The sequence below is a fragment of the Athene cunicularia genome (genome assembly GCF_003259725.1).
Source record: "Athene cunicularia isolate RWA chromosome 2 unlocalized genomic scaffold, athCun1 chr2_part1, whole genome shotgun sequence".
In the NCBI taxonomy this organism is placed as follows: Eukaryota; Metazoa; Chordata; class Aves; order Strigiformes; family Strigidae; genus Athene; species Athene cunicularia.
Genome location: NW_020799095.1, coordinates 27,600,319 through 27,622,175, shown reverse-complemented (window position 1 = coordinate 27,622,175; position 21,857 = coordinate 27,600,319). Strand labels below are relative to the sequence as shown.

The 21,857-nt window shown below is 39.3% G+C and overlaps 1 protein-coding gene across 1 annotated transcript in view; it reads right to left on the bottom strand.

Annotated features, from left to right (window-relative positions):
- Positions 1-21,857, bottom strand: part of CDK6 (cyclin dependent kinase 6) — a 131,303-nt gene that overhangs the window by 84,478 nt on the left and 24,968 nt on the right. The window contains exon 2 of the mRNA XM_026842612.1: positions 14,168-14,303. Within this exon, the coding sequence (XP_026698413.1) occupies positions 14,168-14,303 (136 nt within the window). The remainder of the gene's footprint in view (positions 1-14,167; positions 14,304-21,857) is intronic.

Below are 21,857 nucleotides of genomic sequence, written 5' to 3'. Positions count from 1 at the left end.
CTCCTCTCCTCTCCTCTCCTCTCCTCTCCTCTCCTCTCCTCTCCTCTCCTCTCCTCTCCTCTCCTCTCCTCTCCTCTCCTCTCCTCTCCTCTCCTCTCCTCTCCTCTCCTCTCCTCTCCTCTCCTCTCCTCTCCTCTCCTCTCCTCTCCTCTCCTCTCCTCTCCTCTCCTCTCCTCTCCTCTCCTCTCCTCTCCTCTCCTCTCCTCTCCTCTCCTCTCCTCTCCTCTCCTCTCCTCTCCTCTCCTCTCCTCTCCTCTCCTCTCCTCTCCTCTCCTCTCCTCTCCTCTCCTCTCCTCTCCTCTCCTCTCCTCTCCTCTCCTCTCCTCTCCTCTCCTCTCCTCTCCTCTCCTCTCCTCTCCTCTCCTCTCCTCTCCTCTCCTCTCCTCTCCTCTCCTCTCCTCTCCTCTCCTCTCCTCTCCTCTCCTCTCCTCTCCTCTCCTCTCCTCTCCTCTCCTCTCCTCTCCTCTCCTCTCCTCTCCTCTCCTCTCCTCTCCTCTCCTCTCCTCTCCTCTCCTCTCCTCTCCTCTCCTCTCCTCTCCTCTCCTCTCCTCTCCTCTCCTCTCCTCTCCTCTCCTCTCCTCTCCTCTCCTCTCCTCTCCTCTCCTCTCCTCTCCTCTCCTCTCCTCTCCTCTCCTCTCCTCTCCTCTCCTCTCCTCTCCTCTCCTCTCCTCTCCTCTCCTCTCCTCTCCTCTCCTCTCCTCTCCTCTCCTCTCCTCTCCTCTCCTCTCCTCTCCTCTCCTCTCCTCTCCTCTCCTCTCCTCTCCTCTCCTCTCCTCTCCTCTCCTCTCCTCTCCTCTCCTCTCCTCTCCTCTCCTCTCCTCTCCTCTCCTCTCCTCTCCTCTCCTCTCCTCTCCTCTCCTCTCCTCTCCTCTCCTCTCCTCTCCTCTCCTCTCCTCTCCTCTCCTCTCCTCTCCTCTCCTCTCCTCTCCTCTCCTCTCCTCTCCTCTCCTCTCCTCTCCTCTCCTCTCCTCTCCTCTCCTCTCCTCTCCTCTCCTCTCCTCTCCTCTCCTCTCCTCTCCTCTCCTCTCCTCTCCTCTCCTCTCTCCTCTTTTTCTTATCTTTTCCTTTACTTATTTCCTTTGTCCCTTCATGCTCCCTGTTGCCCTTTCCTGCCCCATCCATAGTTCTGACCCTTCACACCTTCACTGCACCCCATCCCACTCTGCTACTTCCTCCCCCACCACACTCACTCTCAGGCCCTGTGGTCCCACTCCATATTTTTGAGTTGCTGCCTCTCACAGGCCAGGTGATTTCCAAGCAAGGTAGGTCATCAGAAGGTGCCAGCTATTAGCATGCCTCAGCAGCTCATCTCAGGATTTCAGATATAACAAACTGTAACAGGTAGTGATGTGTCTGAGATGTCTGCTGTGGCTGCAGTGGTGGGGTGTGATCCCACACATCTGCCAAGTCCCTCTGAAGTGCCACGGGTCATAGCCCCTCCAGTTCTGACCAAAATGACACCGATGTACATTAGCGTAAACCTCGCCTTATTTTCTTTTGAACACTTGATTGGCTCTTAAAAAAGGAGGCATCTTCAACTCGTAGTGACACAATGAACTATGAGTGTACTTATTTCTTAATGTTAGCCCAATAGAGAATAATTAGCTCTGCTTTATGGGTAAGGGCGAGGCTTGGGTATGGGGGGATAGGTGCCACATGAGAGTCAATAAACAGTCCTCTTGGGAGGGGAGGAGGTTGTCTGCAATGTCTCACAGGCACATTATTCTCTCCCTTCCCCCACCTTCCTGAAGGCTAAACAAAACAAACTCTATAAGAGATTTTTAATAAAAAGCCAAAGGTATGTTAGATGTTAACTTGTAAAAAGAGCCAACCAATGGAACAAACTGCTTCCACGAAGAAGTATCTTTTGAAAGTAAAGTGTCACAAATGATGCATGTGACAAATGTAGCTTGTGACAAATGCATCATTGCTTCTCAACAGGGTAACTTGTGACAGGCAAAAAAGTATGCTATTGATTATGTAAGCCAATTTGGAAAAGTAAACTACATGTCTTCTTGTGTATCTTCACATACGTGGAAAACCTACAAGAATAAAAGTAGCTATGATCCAGACAACCTGGAGCACATACATCTGTGCTTTGCTGAATCAGGCCCTAGAAAGATAAGTCTTCTGTCTTCCCTATCAAGAAAAAAAACCATTACAAATCATACATACAATATCAAACTCTATGTTACTCCAAAATGACAGTCAATTAAGTAGAAACAAACTGTATCTTCAGAAGGGCAAAGGAGAGACACTAAGGTTCACTATCGAAGGGCTTCTGTTTTCTTTTGTTTATTAAATAGCAACGGTATTATTTACTGCAGCTTTGCAAGCTAGAGAGCAGCTGGATGTAACACATTTCCATGCTGTGTAACCTCTCCTTATGGTTCGTTAGATTCCTTATCAGGACCAGAAGAAAAGAAATCTCTCTGTTATGCTTTTCCTGTGGCAAAGGAAAAGACAAGATGATGACTTTCCAGCTCATTTCACTTGTACAACGTTCTCATCAATCACCATGGGGTAGGTCTTTGTTATTTTCACTGAAGGACTGTTCTTAGTTTTTTGTCACAATAAAGCGTGACTCCACTAACTAGCAAATCAAGGTTACCTCCACCACATTTGCAAAAGAACAAAATACAGACATAAGGTTAAAGCTACTTCTGAAATATTTTCCAAGGCCCTGGTTTCACAGACATAAACCTAAGTCGAATTAGATCTAAATTCTTTTCACTGAAACGAAGGTTGAAGCCTGAAACGCTCAGAACAGTTGAGGTAAGAAAGCTAAACTAACCATTTAATCAAGAACCAAAAGTTTTCTGCTTGTTTTGCGACTTTCTGCTCCAGAAACCAAGCAAAGAAACTGTGGTTTATTTTTATTTTAAACTCTCTGTCAAGTATGCATCTCTTTGCAGTTTTGGTTCACTATAACCCACGCAGCTTGGCCTCTATTCTCCTTTTCCTATGTCTTCAACAAGCCCTATAGACATCAGCAGGAGTTATGTGAGCAAACAAAAAGCAAGAAAGGGATATATTCTAATCAAGACAAGAACATAGTAAAAAAATGCTTTGTAAGATGGTCTCTCCTCCTTTAACTTCATGTTTTTATATGTCTTTTCCTTTTTGGTCTGTGTTGTTTCTACTGAATGACAGTTACACACCACATACTATTGTAATAACAAGCATATGGCTCAGAGATCACTGTTGACTTTCTCAAGTCTCAAATTAGACATTTTTATTTAAAATACATGAAAGACATCTGTATACTCTTTCATTAAATGCGTTTTACATTTGTAACATCCTACGTATTCTTTTGGAATCATTTCCATTAACATGCCGACTCTGGGTTTGGATAGCAAGTATTTCCTTTGTAACAACACTAAGGGAGGAGTATATTACTGTCAAAATTTCTCTCTAAAAAGTCCTTGCTAAAATATTTACTCTGCTTGTCAGAACAGGAATATCTGAAGTTAATTCCAAATGAAAGAATATTTCAGAATGAATCATAAACTAGATGTTAAAAAAAGGCAACATGCTGCCATTCCAGTCCCCCTTCCCTACTGTAAAACTAAATGAAAATGACTCTGCATTTGCATCCACAGAATACTGTAACATTTCAGAGCCTTCTGAGATTCCTTAATTATAGTTATGCAACAGAACTGTCACATCCTAAAACAAAGGACAAAAATTCAGCAGCTGAACTTATTGGCTTGGAAATGAAACGCTCTTAAGAGTTGGCTAACATGTCTTCTTGATTATTTTTGGCCTTTTAAAGTTACAGTGCAATGCTTCCTACTGCATAGACCAAAGAAGTGGGACATTTTAGAAATACTTTGAATTTTTATGGCACTGTTTGTAAAGTCACATATTTAGCAACAGGGAAAACTGTTGAGCAGTAACCTCCTTTGCAATTAAGCCACTAAGTTCAATGGGCCCTTTATGGTATAAGACACTGTTCAACATTAATAAAGACATAATACACTGGCTTCTAATGAGTGGGTCACAGTGGTAAAAAAATAGCTGCTTCTTTTAAACTGGTGTTCTCAAAGGTCACAATTTTCAAAGGCAAATGGGATAAATTCTGTGACCAGAACAGTGACGATATTAATGAAAAAAAGAAATAAACAAACCAGTCCGTCAAACCTGTGATCCTCTGAAGCCCTTTTCCATTACTGAGTCAGTTTACTATGATGACCAACTATGGCACACTTCTGTGAATAGTCAGGAGTCTGGTTCCAAAGGCACAGACATTGTTTACACATAAGTTTTGAGGGAAGACTACTTCCTTGCTCTGACAAAGCATTTAAACACAAGAAAAAATGCAAGTTTATGACTAATCTGAGACTACAGAAACAACGGTTTCAATTCTTCTTTGCTCTAACCTTGGAATTCATCAGGTCAATAGTACTCCTCTGTTAGCTCCTCTAATTCAGTCTTTCAACCTCACTTCTAAAGCTGGAGCAATCTGTTTACATAAAATTCAGCAGAAGCTTAAGTGCTTTGCTGGAGCAAAGCCTCTGCTCCCTTTGGGGTTTCTCCTTTAAAATCTGAAGTCAAACCAGAAGGTTCAGGTATATATTCCAGCATGAGTTTAAATGTTTTATATATACTGACATAAATGGTAGTACTGTATAGCTGTAATGATAACAGAGAAATAAGAAGAACCTAAAATACTCATGTTGATGAGTCTTTGGATAAGGCTTCCAACCCCAAAATTAGCGACAGATTCGATCTAGGAGCTTGAGTCTTTGTAATTTGCTCTTTCTTAATTGCAAACTGTTCAGGCTTTGCATGAAAACAAATGAAAGGGTGCTTGCTAACTGATGCTAATAGCATTGCACCACACTTACCCCTGGAGGAACCCTAAGAAGCCAACAGTTACACCACAGAAGGATTTGACCCAGTTGTGCTCTGGAGTACTGACATTGGCAAATACTACAAAACCACATCTGCTTTATTAAAACTACAAATAAATTAATAGTTTTAATTTCTAAATATTTTCCCTTGCTGTTGCACCAAGAGCAAACAACAAACAGTATTTCTCTTATTTCACTTGTGTTTCCATGCTAAATTTTCTGTCTTCTGGCAGCTGCTTACGAACTTACTAATAATGTGTCTTTGTTTGGACTTCTTAAAAAGAATGATATTTTCAAAATGGAAGAAAGCTCATTTTATTTCACTTTGAAACCTGAGAAACTCATAACATGAACCATACGCTGATTACAGAGCACTGATATATAAAGGAAGCAGTTGTGTAAATGTGTGAAGTGGTTGTGGTGGGGTAACAGCAGAGCAGAGGAGAAGCACTATTTTAGACAAATAATGCTGTTGTAGGATCTGATTATCATGACTCGTGTTTAACAAGGTATTGTGTAAAGGCCAGCCAAAAAGGAGGACCTATTATGGTGGGCACTATACAGTCAAGGGTTTTCACACTGCCTCTTCTATTAATAGCTCACAAATAAAATGGACAAGACAGACCCCAGGTGGAGAAACAGTGTGACAGTTCCATGATACTACTTTTTTATGGGAGTAGTCAGTTAGGAGGGGATAAGCAAAATGGAAAGAAAAGTGATGGAGAGAAAAGTTCTGGAGGGAGGGAAAGAACAGAAGAGAAGAGTGCTATACAGTGTAAATACAAAGTGAAAGTGAGCTGAAAAAATGAAGGGAAAAGGGAATGATGGAAGGAAGAAAGGGCTGGAAAAAATAGAATTAGTACAGGCAGAGAGCAAATTAGTACAGGCAGAGAGCCTGAGTTGAAATCACTGGAAGCTCTCTGAGTGTTAAAGGTTTTGGCTTTGGTTGCTTCAGTAGCTGAGTGTAGCTGGCTGATGCCACTGGCCTGATGGCCAGAAGACAAGAAGCAGGGAGGAACTGTGTCTGCTCTGGTATCTGCAGGGGCGGGTGGGACGTGGGCTCTCTGTGTGTCTCTGATCTGACACACTGAGTGGGAGAGAGAGGTGCAGCCTCAGCTGGGTCCCATTTTATTCCTTTGGTATGACTGTAACAGCCCTCATTCCAACTCTGCTGTATCTGACGATGAGCTGAAACATAAGCCTATGGGATGGACTCTGGGAATCAGCAGATACACGTGTGTACATATATATGTGTGTGTATGTGTAGTATGCCTTCACGTGTATACGTTTAAAGACAATATACACCAAACCACTCCCTAGGCACAGAAGGAGAACTGGTGCTACCCCTTCTGTATTCTTGTACTTTTGACTCTTCTCTAAACATCTGAGTTGCCAGTTCTGGCCTGTTCTGGCCCACAGCTATTTTGAGATCATGGATTTCATAGACAGTAGAGTGATGGTCATCGAGTTTCCCTTTCCCTTTCTCCCACTCACTCAACATTTTTTCTGCAAATATGTTAGAGGACTTTTACAATAATTGTATCTATATACGTATGTGTGGTTTTATGCCTAAATATATATAAGTAATTTAAAAATTCTTAAAGCTAATTTTAAGTTCTGCATATGAAAACATGCAATACAAAAAAATTATATCCCTATCCATTTGTATGTGACTTTATTCTCTGGCACAAGCTAAATACATCTGTTACAGAGGAAAAGAAACAAACACAACATATTTTGAATAAATCAGTGTGCCACTAAAGTAACATACGTCAAGTTCATTTTTGCTGTGGGATACAATAACCTGCCTATTCACTGGCACAAAAGCAGGGCATTCAGCTAGTGCAAGAGTATTACATTTCTGTTGGGGTGGAATAGAGAAAACAGTTTTATAAGAAAGTAACTTGTTTGATTACTACATTATCTTCTATTAGCTATGATTTGTCTGTGGCCAACTTCTGAATTATTTTACACTACAGCTGTATATTTGCTGTGAATATATATGGACACTTTGTGAATATTCTAGAATAGAGAATCTGAGCTGCAATAGCTTGGGTTGGCTGAAAGGTATCCTGCTGCAATGTTGTCCCAGATCAGCTGAGTTCAACCCTTAGAATCTTGAGTTCAACAAGAAAAAATATGTTGGCCAGGTTTCCCAAATTTCTGTCATTCTGTCTCCTCTTCCCCATTTCTGTGTGCTTGTTTGGGGTGAAGTATAGGTGGGTGGGCAGAGGCATAGGGGCCTGATTTCCTTCCAGTGCAGAAACTAAGAAAGTGATTCCTATCAGCCCCCATAAAAATCAAGAATAGCTCCTTGAACATCTCCTCTTTATCTCACATATGGTGCAGTACAACCTTCAAACAACTTGTCAAAAGTAACACATGGCTTGTAAGCAAAATTTAGAACATGGGTAAACCCAAACATTTCAGTCTATTGTTCTGCCACTGCTTTACACACACCGTAAGATGCTACAGCCTTCTCTTAATTGCTTCAACTGTGGCATCTCATCTTTGATGAAAAGAAAGACTCTGAAAATATGAGTAACACTTCTGCTGATTACTAGGGCAGGATTTACTTGCAGAGCAACTTGAGACTATATACCACCACCATGAGACAAAGGAAAGCATCTCAAAAATACTCCCCACTCCGAGGAACTACCACTGGCTTGCTGAGGAAGAGTACGGCACTGTCTCTCACATGCTGCCTGGCAGTCTAGCCTCACTATGCCTCCTTGAGCATTATTCCTACCATGTGCTCTCATTCTTTCTTTCCGTGTCATCAAAACATTTCACATAGCAATTGCTACCACACTGATGTTCCAATAGCAAAAACCCAGTGTCACTAATAATCCGAGAGCCTCTCAAGGGAATCCAGAGCAGTAGGATCCATAAGCTTTTTTTTTGCATCACATCAGTGTCCAGCTCTGTAGAATTAACAGAAATAAAATGAGCTGATAGCAACATTTCACTTCCAGTGTTTCTAATACTGCAATTTTGCAATAACTTGATCATAAATTCTGTTCTACCAAAGGCTCAATCTCCATCCCTGCCCACAATTTAGAATCTCTTCAGTTTCTTAATTTCCTTTGACTTTCTGAATAAAGATGATTTCTGGCCCTCCATCTACTGAAAACAATAGCTTCCTCCTGACTTCAAAAAGGATATGTCCCTTAGGGCCCTACGGGACTGTACTGCTGCCTTGAGAGTTTGAGCCATAAAAGAAAAGTAGGTTGAAATGTCTATTTAGAAAGTCCTTGATAGACATCTTTTCACAGTGACATTTCTAATTCACTGTCATTGTTCTGAAATACTAAAATTATTATTTTAGGCAGGTTGCTTTCATGCATTACGCTACAGTGTTGCCTGACTGCTTTCCAAACTGGAACAACTGAAAAAATGTGAAGCGCTCCAATGATTTTAAATCAGTCTAGCCAGGAGAGAGTGATTTAAAATTATTGGAGTGCCTCACATTTTTATGAGCTCTCAGTTCACAAACAATGGAGGCCTGGGCAGTCCTGGGTACAGCCCTGCAAAAAAACCTGCTATGCATTATCATCAGTTTGAAAATGTTTGCATTTGAATTTGGAAATGGTCATGATTTGAAGATATTTAATGCCCATAATTAAAATCAGTGGCTGTACACTGACTATAAAAAGGTCCAAGCTAAAGAAGTAACTGTACAGACACAACATTATATTTTGTAGCATCCCGTGCTCAGCAGGCCCTTCATTCGAATCATGATTCCTCCAAGCCTCTTAGTCAGAACACACATTACTACCTGCACCACTGCACCAAAGGAGATGTGGCTGTATGTCTACATGCAGCACAGTATGGGAAAGAAAGGACACCACCTCCAACAGAGGGAACCACCACTCTTTGGAAAATGTTCTCCTTTTAAGGTTTAGTTCCTTCAGGGATGCTATGTGTGCAGGGCACTTGCTCTCTCTCCTACTACCTTTCCATGAAGCCGTCCAACCCCTAGTAATAGGATAACAGAGAAAAAAAAAAAAATTATCCCACAAGAATATATCATTTCAGTCCTTTTGTTCTTCATTTATTTTTGCCAGGAAAGGTTGGACCATATGATCCTTGAGATCCCTTCCAACCTGGTATTCTATGATTCTACGATTTATAATGGCAACTCTTCTTTAATTCGTAATATGGATTCAGAACAAAGCTCACTGCAAAATCCTTTACAAAGAATGAGATCTTTAGCAGCTGTAAATGGGCATCATTTCACGCAAGCTAATGGATTTACATCTCTTAGTATCAGTTGGGGATCTGGTACATTATTTGTGAACTCTAAATTCCTCAATAAGTTTGCTTCTCTCTTCACCACAAAAGTACTGACAGGAAAATGTTAGTAATGTCTCTTTTCTTAGTATCTTTCTTTTTAATTTCAGCAGGCTCTTTTTTTAGTGACTTTTAACTTTGATGTTGTTAAATACGGCCACAGTCTGAAGACTCTCAGTACTGGTGAATCTGTTTTCCTGGAATACCTTGTGTTGTTTTCTGAATTGCATGATTGTGTGACATCTGCTCCACCTCTTATACGTGATCGACTGAGTAGGTACAACCGTGGCAGATGGCTGATGACTCACCTCACAACACTGAACACTGGTTTGCTTTCTGAGAAGCAACATCTTCATATTAATTTTCTAAGAGTCTTGCAAAGATGTGACCAGTCTGCCTGGTTTGATAGCAGGTAATGTAAGTTACAGGAAATGCACAGAGATGCAACAGTAACATTTATTCTAGGACTGAGGGTGTTTTAAACTTCAATTTATGAGCTACTACCAGATAAATCCACAAAAGGACATTAGGTTCACTGCTGTACTCTCTACATTTTAGGCATATAAGTAGCAAAATACGGATTCCTGGATCAGATGGAGATCTAGGCTTCCTGTGCAAAGGAGAAACAGAATAACATTCACAGAAGCCATTCACCTGGGTGAGGAATCAGGAAAACACCAGAGAAAAGGATATAGATTAAACCCTGTTCTCTCTGTGACATGGCTGCCCTGTTCCAGGCTGGGGGGGAATACCATGAAGATTCACAGATCACAGACATCGGCAGAAGGACATTCCCAGCAGTTCTAACATCCCATGACAGATTACATATACATCTGCTATACCAGAGACCTTTGTTCTGCTCCCTCCTCTTTGACTGTCAGATTGAAACAGGCACAGCCCAGTTAGCACGTGTAGCTTGGGTAGCCTATGCTCTGATCAGCTGTAAGAAAACTATTGCAAAAAGCCAAAAGTTTACTTATAATGACATTATCTCATAATGTTCATTATTAAAATGAAAGAACCTCAATAAGAGCTTGCTATACCCTCTCATTCTTACAGACTCCTTGGCCTATCAGAACAAGATGACAGGAGGGAACTCCAGAGTACCGTTCCTAAACCACTTAATTTACAGCTCTATATACCAAGCTATCACATGCATGTATTAATTTAAAGCTAAATATTGTTATATAAATTGCAATAGCTTAAATCAATAAACATCAACTTGTTTGCATGCACATGATTTCCATATTAAAAATGTAATTAGTGTTATAACAACTGCATACACATCCAAATCCTTTAGGATCAGAAAAAACATGCCAGCCTCACAAGCATCACATCAAAATGTAACCACCCAGCTTAAAGAATCTTCAGTCCCAAAGACAAACACATCAAAATGCTTTAGTGGTCTGTTAACTACTTTTTTTTTTTTTTTTTTAAAAAAAATCTTTCTGTGGCAGAGATGTGTCACTCCCATTTCCACTACCCTTATGTCAACTAACAAATGTTCCTAATGAGCCAAGTCTCTTGAAGGCTCAACTGCTAATGCCATTAACATTACCAAAGACCTGCACATGACTAACAGCTGTGTCCTAAGGAAACTGAACTCATACCTTCCATTTCCACATAAACTGCCCTAAAGTTAAAGAGTATCCCAGGAAGAAAAGATGGGAGGAGATGATGGGTAGAGAGGAAAGAAGAAACATGCTGTCATTGCTGATTCTGATTCATACCATATGGAATATATATTAATCAGATCTGACAGAGGATGCCAGCAAGGGTGAGCAGGACTATAATCCAGTAGATTCAAAGACATATTAATCAGATTGAGGGCTTGAACATAGTTCTCTTTCAAAGGTGAATGCCATGTCCACAAGTAATTGGAGTCATGTTCTCCACCCCTCTGGCCCTAAGTATACTCCATTAAAAAATACTGGAATTGCTTCAGCAGAAAAGATTTAAAATACCTCTGTCCAGAATAACCTAGAACTCAGTAGCCAGAGCTATAACCACAGAAATGGGCTACAGCAATCATGCTCCTGGTGACTGGGAGGGGAATTGAGCATGTCTGCCCTACATTCCAGGTATTTCCACTACAAGGCAACACCTCAAAGGGAAAGTGCTTCTCTTCTATCATTTTTATGGGCACCTGTGGGCATGTTCCTAAAATAGCCTCTGGGGTGACTCCTGCTGCAGGACTTTAGACATTAGAAAGGCATTGCTGAGCAGCATTAAGTAAAAGCTTTAGTTGTGTTTAAATGATTGATACGGTTAGTTTATCTGATCTGCTACAGTCTGACTACTATCTGCTGAACATAAAGGAAATCCTTTAAAATTGTACCAGTGTCACTTATACTCCTGGACAGTTGTTAACTAAAAACCCCAGCATGCCCCAAACCAGCAAGAGCTGAGTTTCCCTCCCCCAAATTGTACATAATAGCAGTAGTTAATTCACACAGAAAAGATCTTTTGGTGCTGATACTTCTCTCATAGTAATTTTATGTCATTCAAGTTCCACTAACAACTGTTGAGTTTACACCATGGTGCCAAAGAGGTATATTAGATCCTTCAACTTCAAGCTATCCAGAGCTTACTTGGCTCATTTGGCACCTCTGTGTTGCTGACACATGCAGAACTTTAACAGATGGTCTTACAATACTGGCAGTTGTTTTGTACTGTGCTAGTGGTGATGGGAAATACTCTACACAAATTGTCTGCAATTCTGGAAAATAAATGAAGTATAAATCCATATTAACCTCAAAAGCCAAACTATAAAAAGTCAGGTTAGTCATTTAACGATGTATGTACTCCGGGTTAAATGCTCAGTTGCTGCAAAATGGCAGTATTTCCCTGCAGCCAGGAGAACTATGCTTTGCTTGAGTTTCTACCAGGAATATCCATAAAGACTGTATCATTATAAAGGTATCAAAACACATTAGGAATAGGCCTTGAGACCCTTCCTCATGTAATCAGCCCTGACTATCAGCAAAAGTACCTCCATAAACGGGGTGTTTTCACATAAATAGTGAAGCAACAGGGTTCAACTTTAAGTTAACTGAATCTCTCTTTTTTCCTGTGCCAAACAGAATTCGAGAAATAACATATCAGCTACTGTGCAAATGTTGAAATCAACAGCAACAACCAAGTAAACAGCAATTTTACATTCTTCCTCACCCTTTTAAAAAGAGCTATACATACCACAAGCAGAATTTTACACTCACTAATCTCACTGGCTGCAGTGGAACTTGCACTGTACATAAAAGACCAGAATTGCTCCTCCTTGTTTCTGTGTGGCTAAATTTTTTTCTTTTATTGTGCCAAATTATCAGATATATCAACTGGGTTGAACTAGTAAACCTCATATGCAGAATAATGCTTTTCAAAAGTAAACCAAACAATTTCCTTCACCAGTATATAACCTCCATGAAGCGTATGTTCACACATATGTATTACATTCTACTACTGCAAATTTAGAACAGGCTTTTAGAAAATCACAAATGTTTTAGTTCAGTGCTCACCTATTCTATTTGCTTTAAATGAAACATAGCTCAAAAGATATTTCAAACTAAGATTTCAGAGGCTTGGTCATTTAGTTCCCATTCACTTCAATATATTTAGTTAGATAGCGTGTCAGTCACCTTGTATGTTATTTTCACAGTTAGTCACATTGAAATATAGTTCCTTTAGGTAGCTTCAGAGCCCTAGGAGGAAGTAGGACACTAAAAGCATTACCATAAAAGAGTCCTTCAAATGCAAGAGGTAGATTCCAGTAGTCTTCTTGGACTGAATCAATGCCGTAACCATTAAAAAAAAATAATTATCCAGTAAGATTGCTTGAAAACTTGGTTGCTGGATCTGACTGATGTTATACATGTGTGAATTTGATACAAATGAAAAGATCTTTATCAGTTTTATGTCTAATTTTATACTGAAAGATCAAACAACTCTGAAGTTTGAAGCTATTAACAAAAAAAAAAAAAAAAATTAAACCAACTAAATTTCAGATAGGTTTTCTGTTTTCTTTTCCTCCCTCAGGACTTTTGCCAGGCTGAGATGACACAACATACTTTTAGAAAGTACTTATACAAATGCAAGATAATCCATCTCTGAAAGCATAAATTATTTCTCCTCATGAAAAAAAAAAATCAAAAGAAATGTTAAACAGACTCAGTCAAAATGCAGGAACATCAACCCTTCTGCTTCTCTTTCCAGGCATAAACGTTTAGTCAAACATTTCAAGCCTTGATCCTCAGTGTAGTACCTTGCTGTGAAATCCCCAGGAGAGGAGTTGGTATACATATTTTAATACTAATAATGCAAGCATGTTCTATCCTGGGGAGAGGTCCTCCCTTACAGATGCAGAATATGAGATAAGATGATGGGAAAACTTTGTGATCATTCTTCTAGTTACTGACAATCTTCCCACCTTCTACAAAAACTGGTTATGGCTATCCCTTTCCTTGAGCCCAACCTCTGCAGAGCTTATCAAGGGTCCACAGTGAACATTTCAGTTATTGGAACATATAGAAAACTTTCTGGCAAGAGGGACATGAAATGAAAGGAGGCTCTTGGGGAAACAAAACGCACAAGGGAATGGGAGAGGAGGACAGGATTTATTTTATCCATTCTATCAAAATTCAGTACTCTAGTAGACACCTTCTAGGGAAGGTTCAAGCAGTCTTGGACTAAACAATAATAGAATCATCTGCCTACAGCTACAAGCAAAGGTCATGCTTAATGATTTGGAATGCTAGATTTGGTAAACCAGTAGATTCAGGGGATTTATAAATCTAAAAGAGAAAAAAAACCCAAACCATATGCAACATTTCTACAAAGAGATTACATCTGTTAGTGAATACAGATCTTTGTACTGCAATTCATTTCCCAAGCTTGGCATTACTCACTTTTGATATAACAAAATCCTATGGAAGCAAAATGCAGTTTGTCTTTATGATTTATCTCTTTGCCCTTCCTATCTAATATTTTCTGAAATAATATTCAAAATCTTTCTTCTTAGATACCTTTATAGTTTCAGTAGGCACTCCAGGCTCTGGAACTTTATCCAAATAAGTAGTCAAGTCTTGATCCACGTGTTCAAACACTAATGTTAACTTGGTCTCTCTGTCTGTTCGTGACACGGTGCACACATCAAACAATCTGAGAGGAGGAAAAAAAAAAGAGGAGGTAAGTATACAGGAACCAGCACAGACATACATACCTTGCGGCTCATACATGTCTATTTAAACTTCCTACAGGATATAAAATGGAAAAAAGAGCTTTCCAAAGGTAGAGCAATCTTTGAGCTCTTGATTCATCATAACTACCGATACATCAATAATGTTGTATCTCTCTTTCATGCGTGTATTCTGAAATAGGATTAAGAATTCATCAGCTGTGTAAAGGAAAATAATTACATGAAAAGCAAATATTTTTTTGACAGAAGGACTAGAGTTAATACAGAAAATTACTTGATATTTATCCAAATTCTATGCTGCAGCACTTACAGTCATTGAAAAAAAACCATTGAGAGAAAGATTTTTGACAAAAAATATACACGGTGTTTGCATGCATCTTCAGTTTCTTCCCACATAATTCCCATGTTCAGCATTACAAAGGTTTATAATTAAATCTCCTCTGATAGAAACAGAATTTTTTTGCTGATTACTCTTGCAAGTTCCTGGATGCAAAGAATACCTTCAGAGTCAGGATACAGCCTGGAAAAACACTTTGTGAACAAGATGCCCCTACTAAGAAAGCTTTCTTGTCCTACCACTTTCTGTCATTCTTTTACATAAATGATAATGCCTTTATCACTTTGCCTTGTTGTACAACGTCAAGTTAAAACTAATTTGCAAAGCTTTTTATAATGTCACATTCGTATCTGATTATTCTATTTCCTATTGTTTTCTCTTTCTAATTAGGATCTCATCTTCTCCACTTCATCTGCCTTAACAGCTTTAACCACTGTTTTATCTGTTTCACAAACATCTGCCCATCCTTCTATGCATCACACCTATACTCCTACCAGCGACTTTCACTATCCTCCCTCAAGTCCCACTTCTACAAAATCACAATAGGAAATCATCTTAAAGATGGAAGGATGCTTGTTCCCTGCTCACATACTTTACTAATGTGGTTATTCATTTAGTTTTAAATTGTACAGATCAGATTGCCTTTCTCTCTGAAGCGAGGCAGAAAATCAATTGCTACTGTTATTAGGTGACAGTAGATTTAAAAAAATGTATGAATACAGTTATTGAGAAAACATCTATACAGTTAAACTGAAGAACCTATCATGGATAACAGACCAAAGTAGTGTTGATACTGTTGCTTATTTTGGTCAACATCACAGCAGTTATGTTCTTTTATTATATTTATCTTTTACCCTCTTAAAATAACTGCTTCCTTACTTTATGCAAAATGCAGGATTTCTGATAATGTTATCGAGTAGTATTTTTGTTCTTTGTCATAGGACTAAAGGATTTATATGCAGGATCTGTCGACAACAGATCACATACAAAGCCTTGGGGATCACTGCTTTTCAAAGAGGACATCTGACAGACTAGGATGTCTTTTACTTACCTTAAATTTCAAAATATTTCACAAGAGAAGGGAAGATGAGAGAATTTGCACAACTATCTGTGAAGACTGTAATCCATGTTTAAGAGAGCAGTGTTTCACTTGAGATGATACAGATTTAACAGTTAAGGCTGTGGTCCCACTTCAACAGTAATTGAAACACTTGCAAATTGTTTATTAGCCACCATGTTTTGAAAATGGATGCATGCACATTCCTTTTAGCTCAAAGAAGCTTTTCAGTGAGTAATAATTTGGTAACCAGAGTTACAGGATATGGAGAGACTGTCACCCTAACTCTACTAGAAGACTAAACTGTACTTGATCTGCAATCATCATATGAACAAATATTAATTAAATTATTATGGTAACGTAGTGACCGTAACAGCAAGTGTCTCAGCACATTGCTCATAAAGACAAATACTGTACGCTTTATGATACCCTTAATGGGGTGTACATGGAAGACAGATGTCCTGTATGCAGTAAATCAGTTTTGTGAAAAGTCACAAACTTTCCTGAAAAGTGAAATTTGCTGGTATTTGGCTGGAGGTTAATAATCTGCAATATATTTATATAAATCAATGTGGAATGTAGCCGGACTGCCTATAACCCCAACGCATGCAAATAGAGAGGAGCCAGACAGGTCTGAACATCTGAACATAAACACTGGAAAATATTTCCAACTGTATGATTCCTTTGTGTTGACCTACATTTACCTAAAAATGTTCTAAAACACCTTTTCTGCCAGGTATTTAATACACTGGCAAAATTATCGTTTCAACTATAGCAGAATTATAATTCAAGAAAAAAAGGAAAATAGATTTCACTGTATAAAATATAGAAGCAACATGTAATTTCCAACTCACTGTGGAGGGAAATGCTGATTCTCTGTTTAATTCTTCTGTAAGTGGCTTATTTTGATTCTGGCATTTTCTGGCACAGCAAAATAAGGAACTCAGAGGAGCGCAATTCTAGTCACCTATTACTGAGTAATAATATTATCACTGAGTAATAAAATTATCTTTCTTTTTTAAACATCTTTTATGTGAAACTCTAAATGCTTTATTGTTAATAATAAAAACTCCAGATCCTGCACTCGGCTGGGTGGAAGCACATTGTGTTTACTCACAGAAAATACAGCTGCTGCCTTAGAAAGAAAATAATTTAAAGCACACCTCATATGAATCCACTATATTACAAAAAGACAGTATCTGTCATTGCCCATGCTAATCATTCTGCAAATAGGTTGAGAAAGACATCGCCTCTTTATTTAGTAGTTTCCATGGGGATAAAACTACTTTTTATAAATTTTATTCCTTTACATCCACGGTGAGAAAATCATCCATAAAATCGTCTTCTTTAGCAGGAACATCTCCGCTGTCTACAGTGCACATCTCTCAAGCCATTTCCTCATGTTTTCTGTATGTGACAGGTTAGTTTTGCATGTGATTGCTCCCTGGAACAAGCAACAGCAAAAGGCCTTTTATTTAAAGAGTTACTATGTGGACACTGTCCTAAGTGAAGTAAATGTACCTCCATTAATACAGGATTTCCATACCAAATACTTTGTAAACACAAGCCCTGCCCTTCTATTGTACTTACAAAAGAAAAGTTTGAATTATTTGATTAAAGTAAGATCCGCTATGGGAAATCCTGCAAGTATGTAGCAAGATGTTTGGCTGGGAGTCATGCACCGCCTGATGTGTTGATCTGAACTGGAACACTCTTGAACAGACACTTAAGGACTACCTGTGTTTTAATGCAGACATTTGTTCAAATCAATTGTACTAAAGTAAAAAAAGCTTATCAGCTACAAATCTATGTCTCTGCTTTGTTTTATGTGTCTAGTGCCTGGTGGATCTTACTATAAGCTAGCAGAATAGCCGTCTTCCTACAAAAATACTTCATTTTTTTTCTGAACACAAAAAACTAGATGATGTGCCTTGAAGTCTCTATACTTCTTATAACATGTCATCTGACAAATGCAACCTCAGTTCACCTTCATTTTACAGTACACAGTCTGAATGCTTAATGCTTTTATAAGAAAAGACACAGTTATGTCAATTTGTTTGAAAACTATTGCATCTACTGACTGGTATTAATTTAGCAACTGCTTCTAGAAAGTCCTTAAATGTAACTGGACTTGCTTTTGACATGCTCTGAGAATTGTTATAAAGTAACCCATTTTAAGTGGAATAAACATTTCTTTCCTGAGCAACCTGAGATAGCAGCAATGGAGACCAAACCCATCAGCTCAAGCCAACTTCAAGAAGTACCAAAAACTAGACCTGACTGTATGACCTGAAAAACTGTAGGTTCTCTTGGCTATTGTCAAACAGGTAAGTAAGTACATCTGGAAAATTATACAGATCACAGTCAAAGGGAAGATCAAAGAATTAGATATTGCTGCCAAAGCATCCAAAGGCTTATTGTTATTTTTATTGCAGTAGGACTAATCCAACATGAGCACATATCCCTTTACTTTGCTAGTCATTCGCAGCACTGAACAAAAACACAGTCCTTGCCCTCTAAAGTTTTTCAATAACATGGATTTATTTTAATTTTCTTGGGAACAGTGGCTTCCTAGGAAGTTAACTTCCTACCTTATGCATGACAGAGAAAGAGAACTGGAGACATTGACTTATGAGTAGGAGAAGTGCTTAAGAAGATGGTGGTGTGATAAGTAGTGGCATAGTAATATGCAACAGTTTTAAGGTTTCATAAGTCTGGACAAAGACTCAGATGGAATGAGTTTGGTGGTCTCAACCTAACTCCAAAAGGTATTTATCCACATGGTTGAAAACCAGAACAGAATTTATGTATGATTGACAGTATTTACACAAACATCACAAGATTGGGATACCAAGACTCTTACAAGTCATGATTGAGTTTTATTGACAAATATGTGAGGGGAAACCTGAAGAGCTTCTGCTTTCACCGCTTTTGGCTCAGATTAATCCTGTGAGTTCATAATTTTCAAGGGCACAGAAAATTTCAGCCTCTTATACCTAAAAGCATTGGAGAATGACAGTCAGGCAACCTCTGAGTCCAAATTTCAGCAGCAGTCTTAGACTCCTGTTCTCTGGAAGCCACTCAGCAGCAAGACCTTCGTTCACGCCAACTGCTTAAACTATGTACTCCTTGGAAGCAACAGCTTCCCCCATACTTTTAATATTATCTACCTTCTTTCTTTTGAAGAGGAAAAAGACTCTGCTAACAGAAACCAGTCTCTATTTAGAATCAGATATACCCAATATATTGTAACAAAGGGGTCATATTTCAGATGAAGAAGACAATAGCTGGGCAAGGGGAGTGGAACATGTGCTTTACAAGAACTATGCCCCACATAGGAAAACAGGAAATAGAGCTTCATACTCTGAAACGTATGACAGAGCTCTTACCCTTTGTTCAGGACATGTTGCTTTGTCTCAATCAGCAGTCACCTACTCCTCCATGCCTCTGAAAGCTGGTATTTCAGAAATAGATTTTTCTCACTCGAAGGAACTTTAGTGAAGTACTTTTAGATGAAGAAGGAGCACATGCAGATGAACAGACCACTAAATTCAGAGTATCTCATATTTTAAGTGCATTTTTTTCTGGGATAACATTTGTAAAGCCATGTAGTAATGCATGACCTAAGTTCCATTTTCAAAAGTGTGTGGGGTCTTCAGGAGCTTCCAATGTGCTTGTCACTCCAGCTGCAGCTGCACCAATGTGCCTCACTACCCCATGGCAGACTGCAACATAATGCAGAGACACTTAGACCATGCTCAACTGACCCACCTGTGTATTGAAAACGCAGTGTGTGACAGTACAGTGCTACCTGCAGCACGGTAAAATAGCCCACTGTGAGCTCCATCCTGCAGCACTCAAATGCCTAGAGTCAAACTCAATTCATTAAAATAAGCTTTTTATCTCTACACTGCTCATGGCAACTTTACGTCTCAAATCTTTATTCTCTACATTTCTACTTGGTTCTTGGAGTTTGTGAACATATTTCCTGCTTTGCTACCTTTCCAGGAAAGAGTAGCAGGATCTCTTGTCTTCAGAAGAAAACTCTTTCAGGCAAATATCAGAAAAGGGCAGAACATAACATCAGATAAAATAAATGAATTTATCTAGGACAGGCAGATGTTAGGCAGATAGATGTTTTCAACATTGCAGCCACACATTCATTATCTGCTGTGCACAGAGCAGAAAGAGCTCCCGGGACGAAGCAATTGCATGATGAAAGAAAGGCAGCAGAAAGTCCTATCCTGGAGACCTACTCCAGCAGAGCCCAGCCAATACTCTTGCTTATAGCCCACTCACCAGTGAGGTTTAAGGGAAGGAAGGGGGATATTAGGATGACAAGGCAATCGTTCATCTGCAAGCTGAGCTTTGTGCTGTAATTTTTTCCAGTCTCTCTCCCTTTCTGACTTGGAAAAATTATTTAAAATGCTTAGCTGTATAAAAGAGGTTTTTGTTCTTTAAGAGTGTGTGAGGAAGTGAGACAGAGAAAGTGACAGAGAGAAATAGATGCTCTTGAAAGTGAAGTAAATAGTACTGGCTAAAGTCCGATAGTGTGGGCTGACTGGGCAAGCTTTCAACGCTCAGTACGGACTGCAGCCCTGACCTGCAACACTCCTGCTCTCCTGTGCTGGGCCCCACTCAAGCAACGACGAGTCCTGGTGCCAGACTGAATGGTTTTGTGATACAGACAAATGTCTGCTCTGATGAAACCACCAAAACTAATTTTCATTTTCAACAGAAGCCAAGATTTGTGCCCAAAAAATGAAAAGGCCAAGTACATTTTCTCACTGTGCCACCCAAGCCACTAAAAGATGCAGTTGTTAAAAGAGTTTTACTTCAAGGAATAATATGCTTGACAAGACATTCTCTGCATCTCTCTTTGTTTATAGCAGTATGCTGTCTTTTTTAGCCCTCACACTGCCATGTTCACCCTCTTTGCGAAGGGAGATTATTTTTAATAGGCAAGGACCAGAAATGGATCTGGTACAGCTCAGTAATTCAAACAATATCCTGCCTTGCAGAACTTCACTTCCAGGAGTCGTCCTACAGCTCACCAATTTTTGAAATACTTAACTCCTCACCAGTCCATTAACAGCTTCATCTCATTGCAATTGATTTTAAATCCAAACTGGCCACACACTGAGCAACTGCCATCACCAAGGGAAAATATCAGTCTGCTGGTGCCTATGCTTAGTCCTGTGCACTGCCGTATCAAGCAGACTGTCAGATACTCTCTGTGAGGGACAGGCCAAGTAACCCCCAAATCAGAAGAATAATGTGGGCTGTTACAAAGACAGTTGCTGACAGAGTGTTTAGGATCAGCAATAGCTGCCTGACCTATTCATAGTGCTCTCATGTGATCCTCGAGCAAGCAAATGTACATGGCCTTTCAGAGTCACATACACGGATGTTAACAGTACTGAGAGCTTCCAGTAAGCTTCCATAAGCTTCCAGTTCAGAGTACAAATTAAAGACTCTCCAATTCATTGGTAGTGCATGTGCATCTTTTATTGTTTTAGATATTCTGTAGAATACCTTCCTCAGGGAAAGCTGCATTCCTTTTTACATTCCCTAAATTGCTCAACATGTAAATAAAACTTGTCTGAATATTTATTTTGTTTAATTCAAATGGAAGAAGCACAGAAGTTATTCTGGACTCCCAGCTGTATCTATCTGGTGCAAGATAGGATACAACAAAATCCGGTCTTTATTCATGTGTAGCTCACAGCCAAACTGATTGTTACAGACTTCACATTTCAGTTTACATTTTGAAGTCATGCTTCTGCCAAACCTACAGGATCTAAATCAAAGCTGATCATCTCTTTCCTAGATTTAAATAAAACCAACAACTCATCTTCAGAAGATTTTACAATAGTAAAAATTATCATTCGTTCTTTAGCAGCTTAATAATCTATCTACACTTGAGATTTAATGGTGATGCCAACGTATCAAAAATAACAGAGGAAATAATAACCCTCCACTCCATATAAAAAGTATTCACAGCAAGAAATCGAATGTCTTGTTTGATACTCTGTAACATCTCACATAGTTTTTTTTTAATCCTTGCAATATCACAGCAGTTCCTGAGGTACTTAATTCAGCATTTTTAAAGTGGTAATTCCA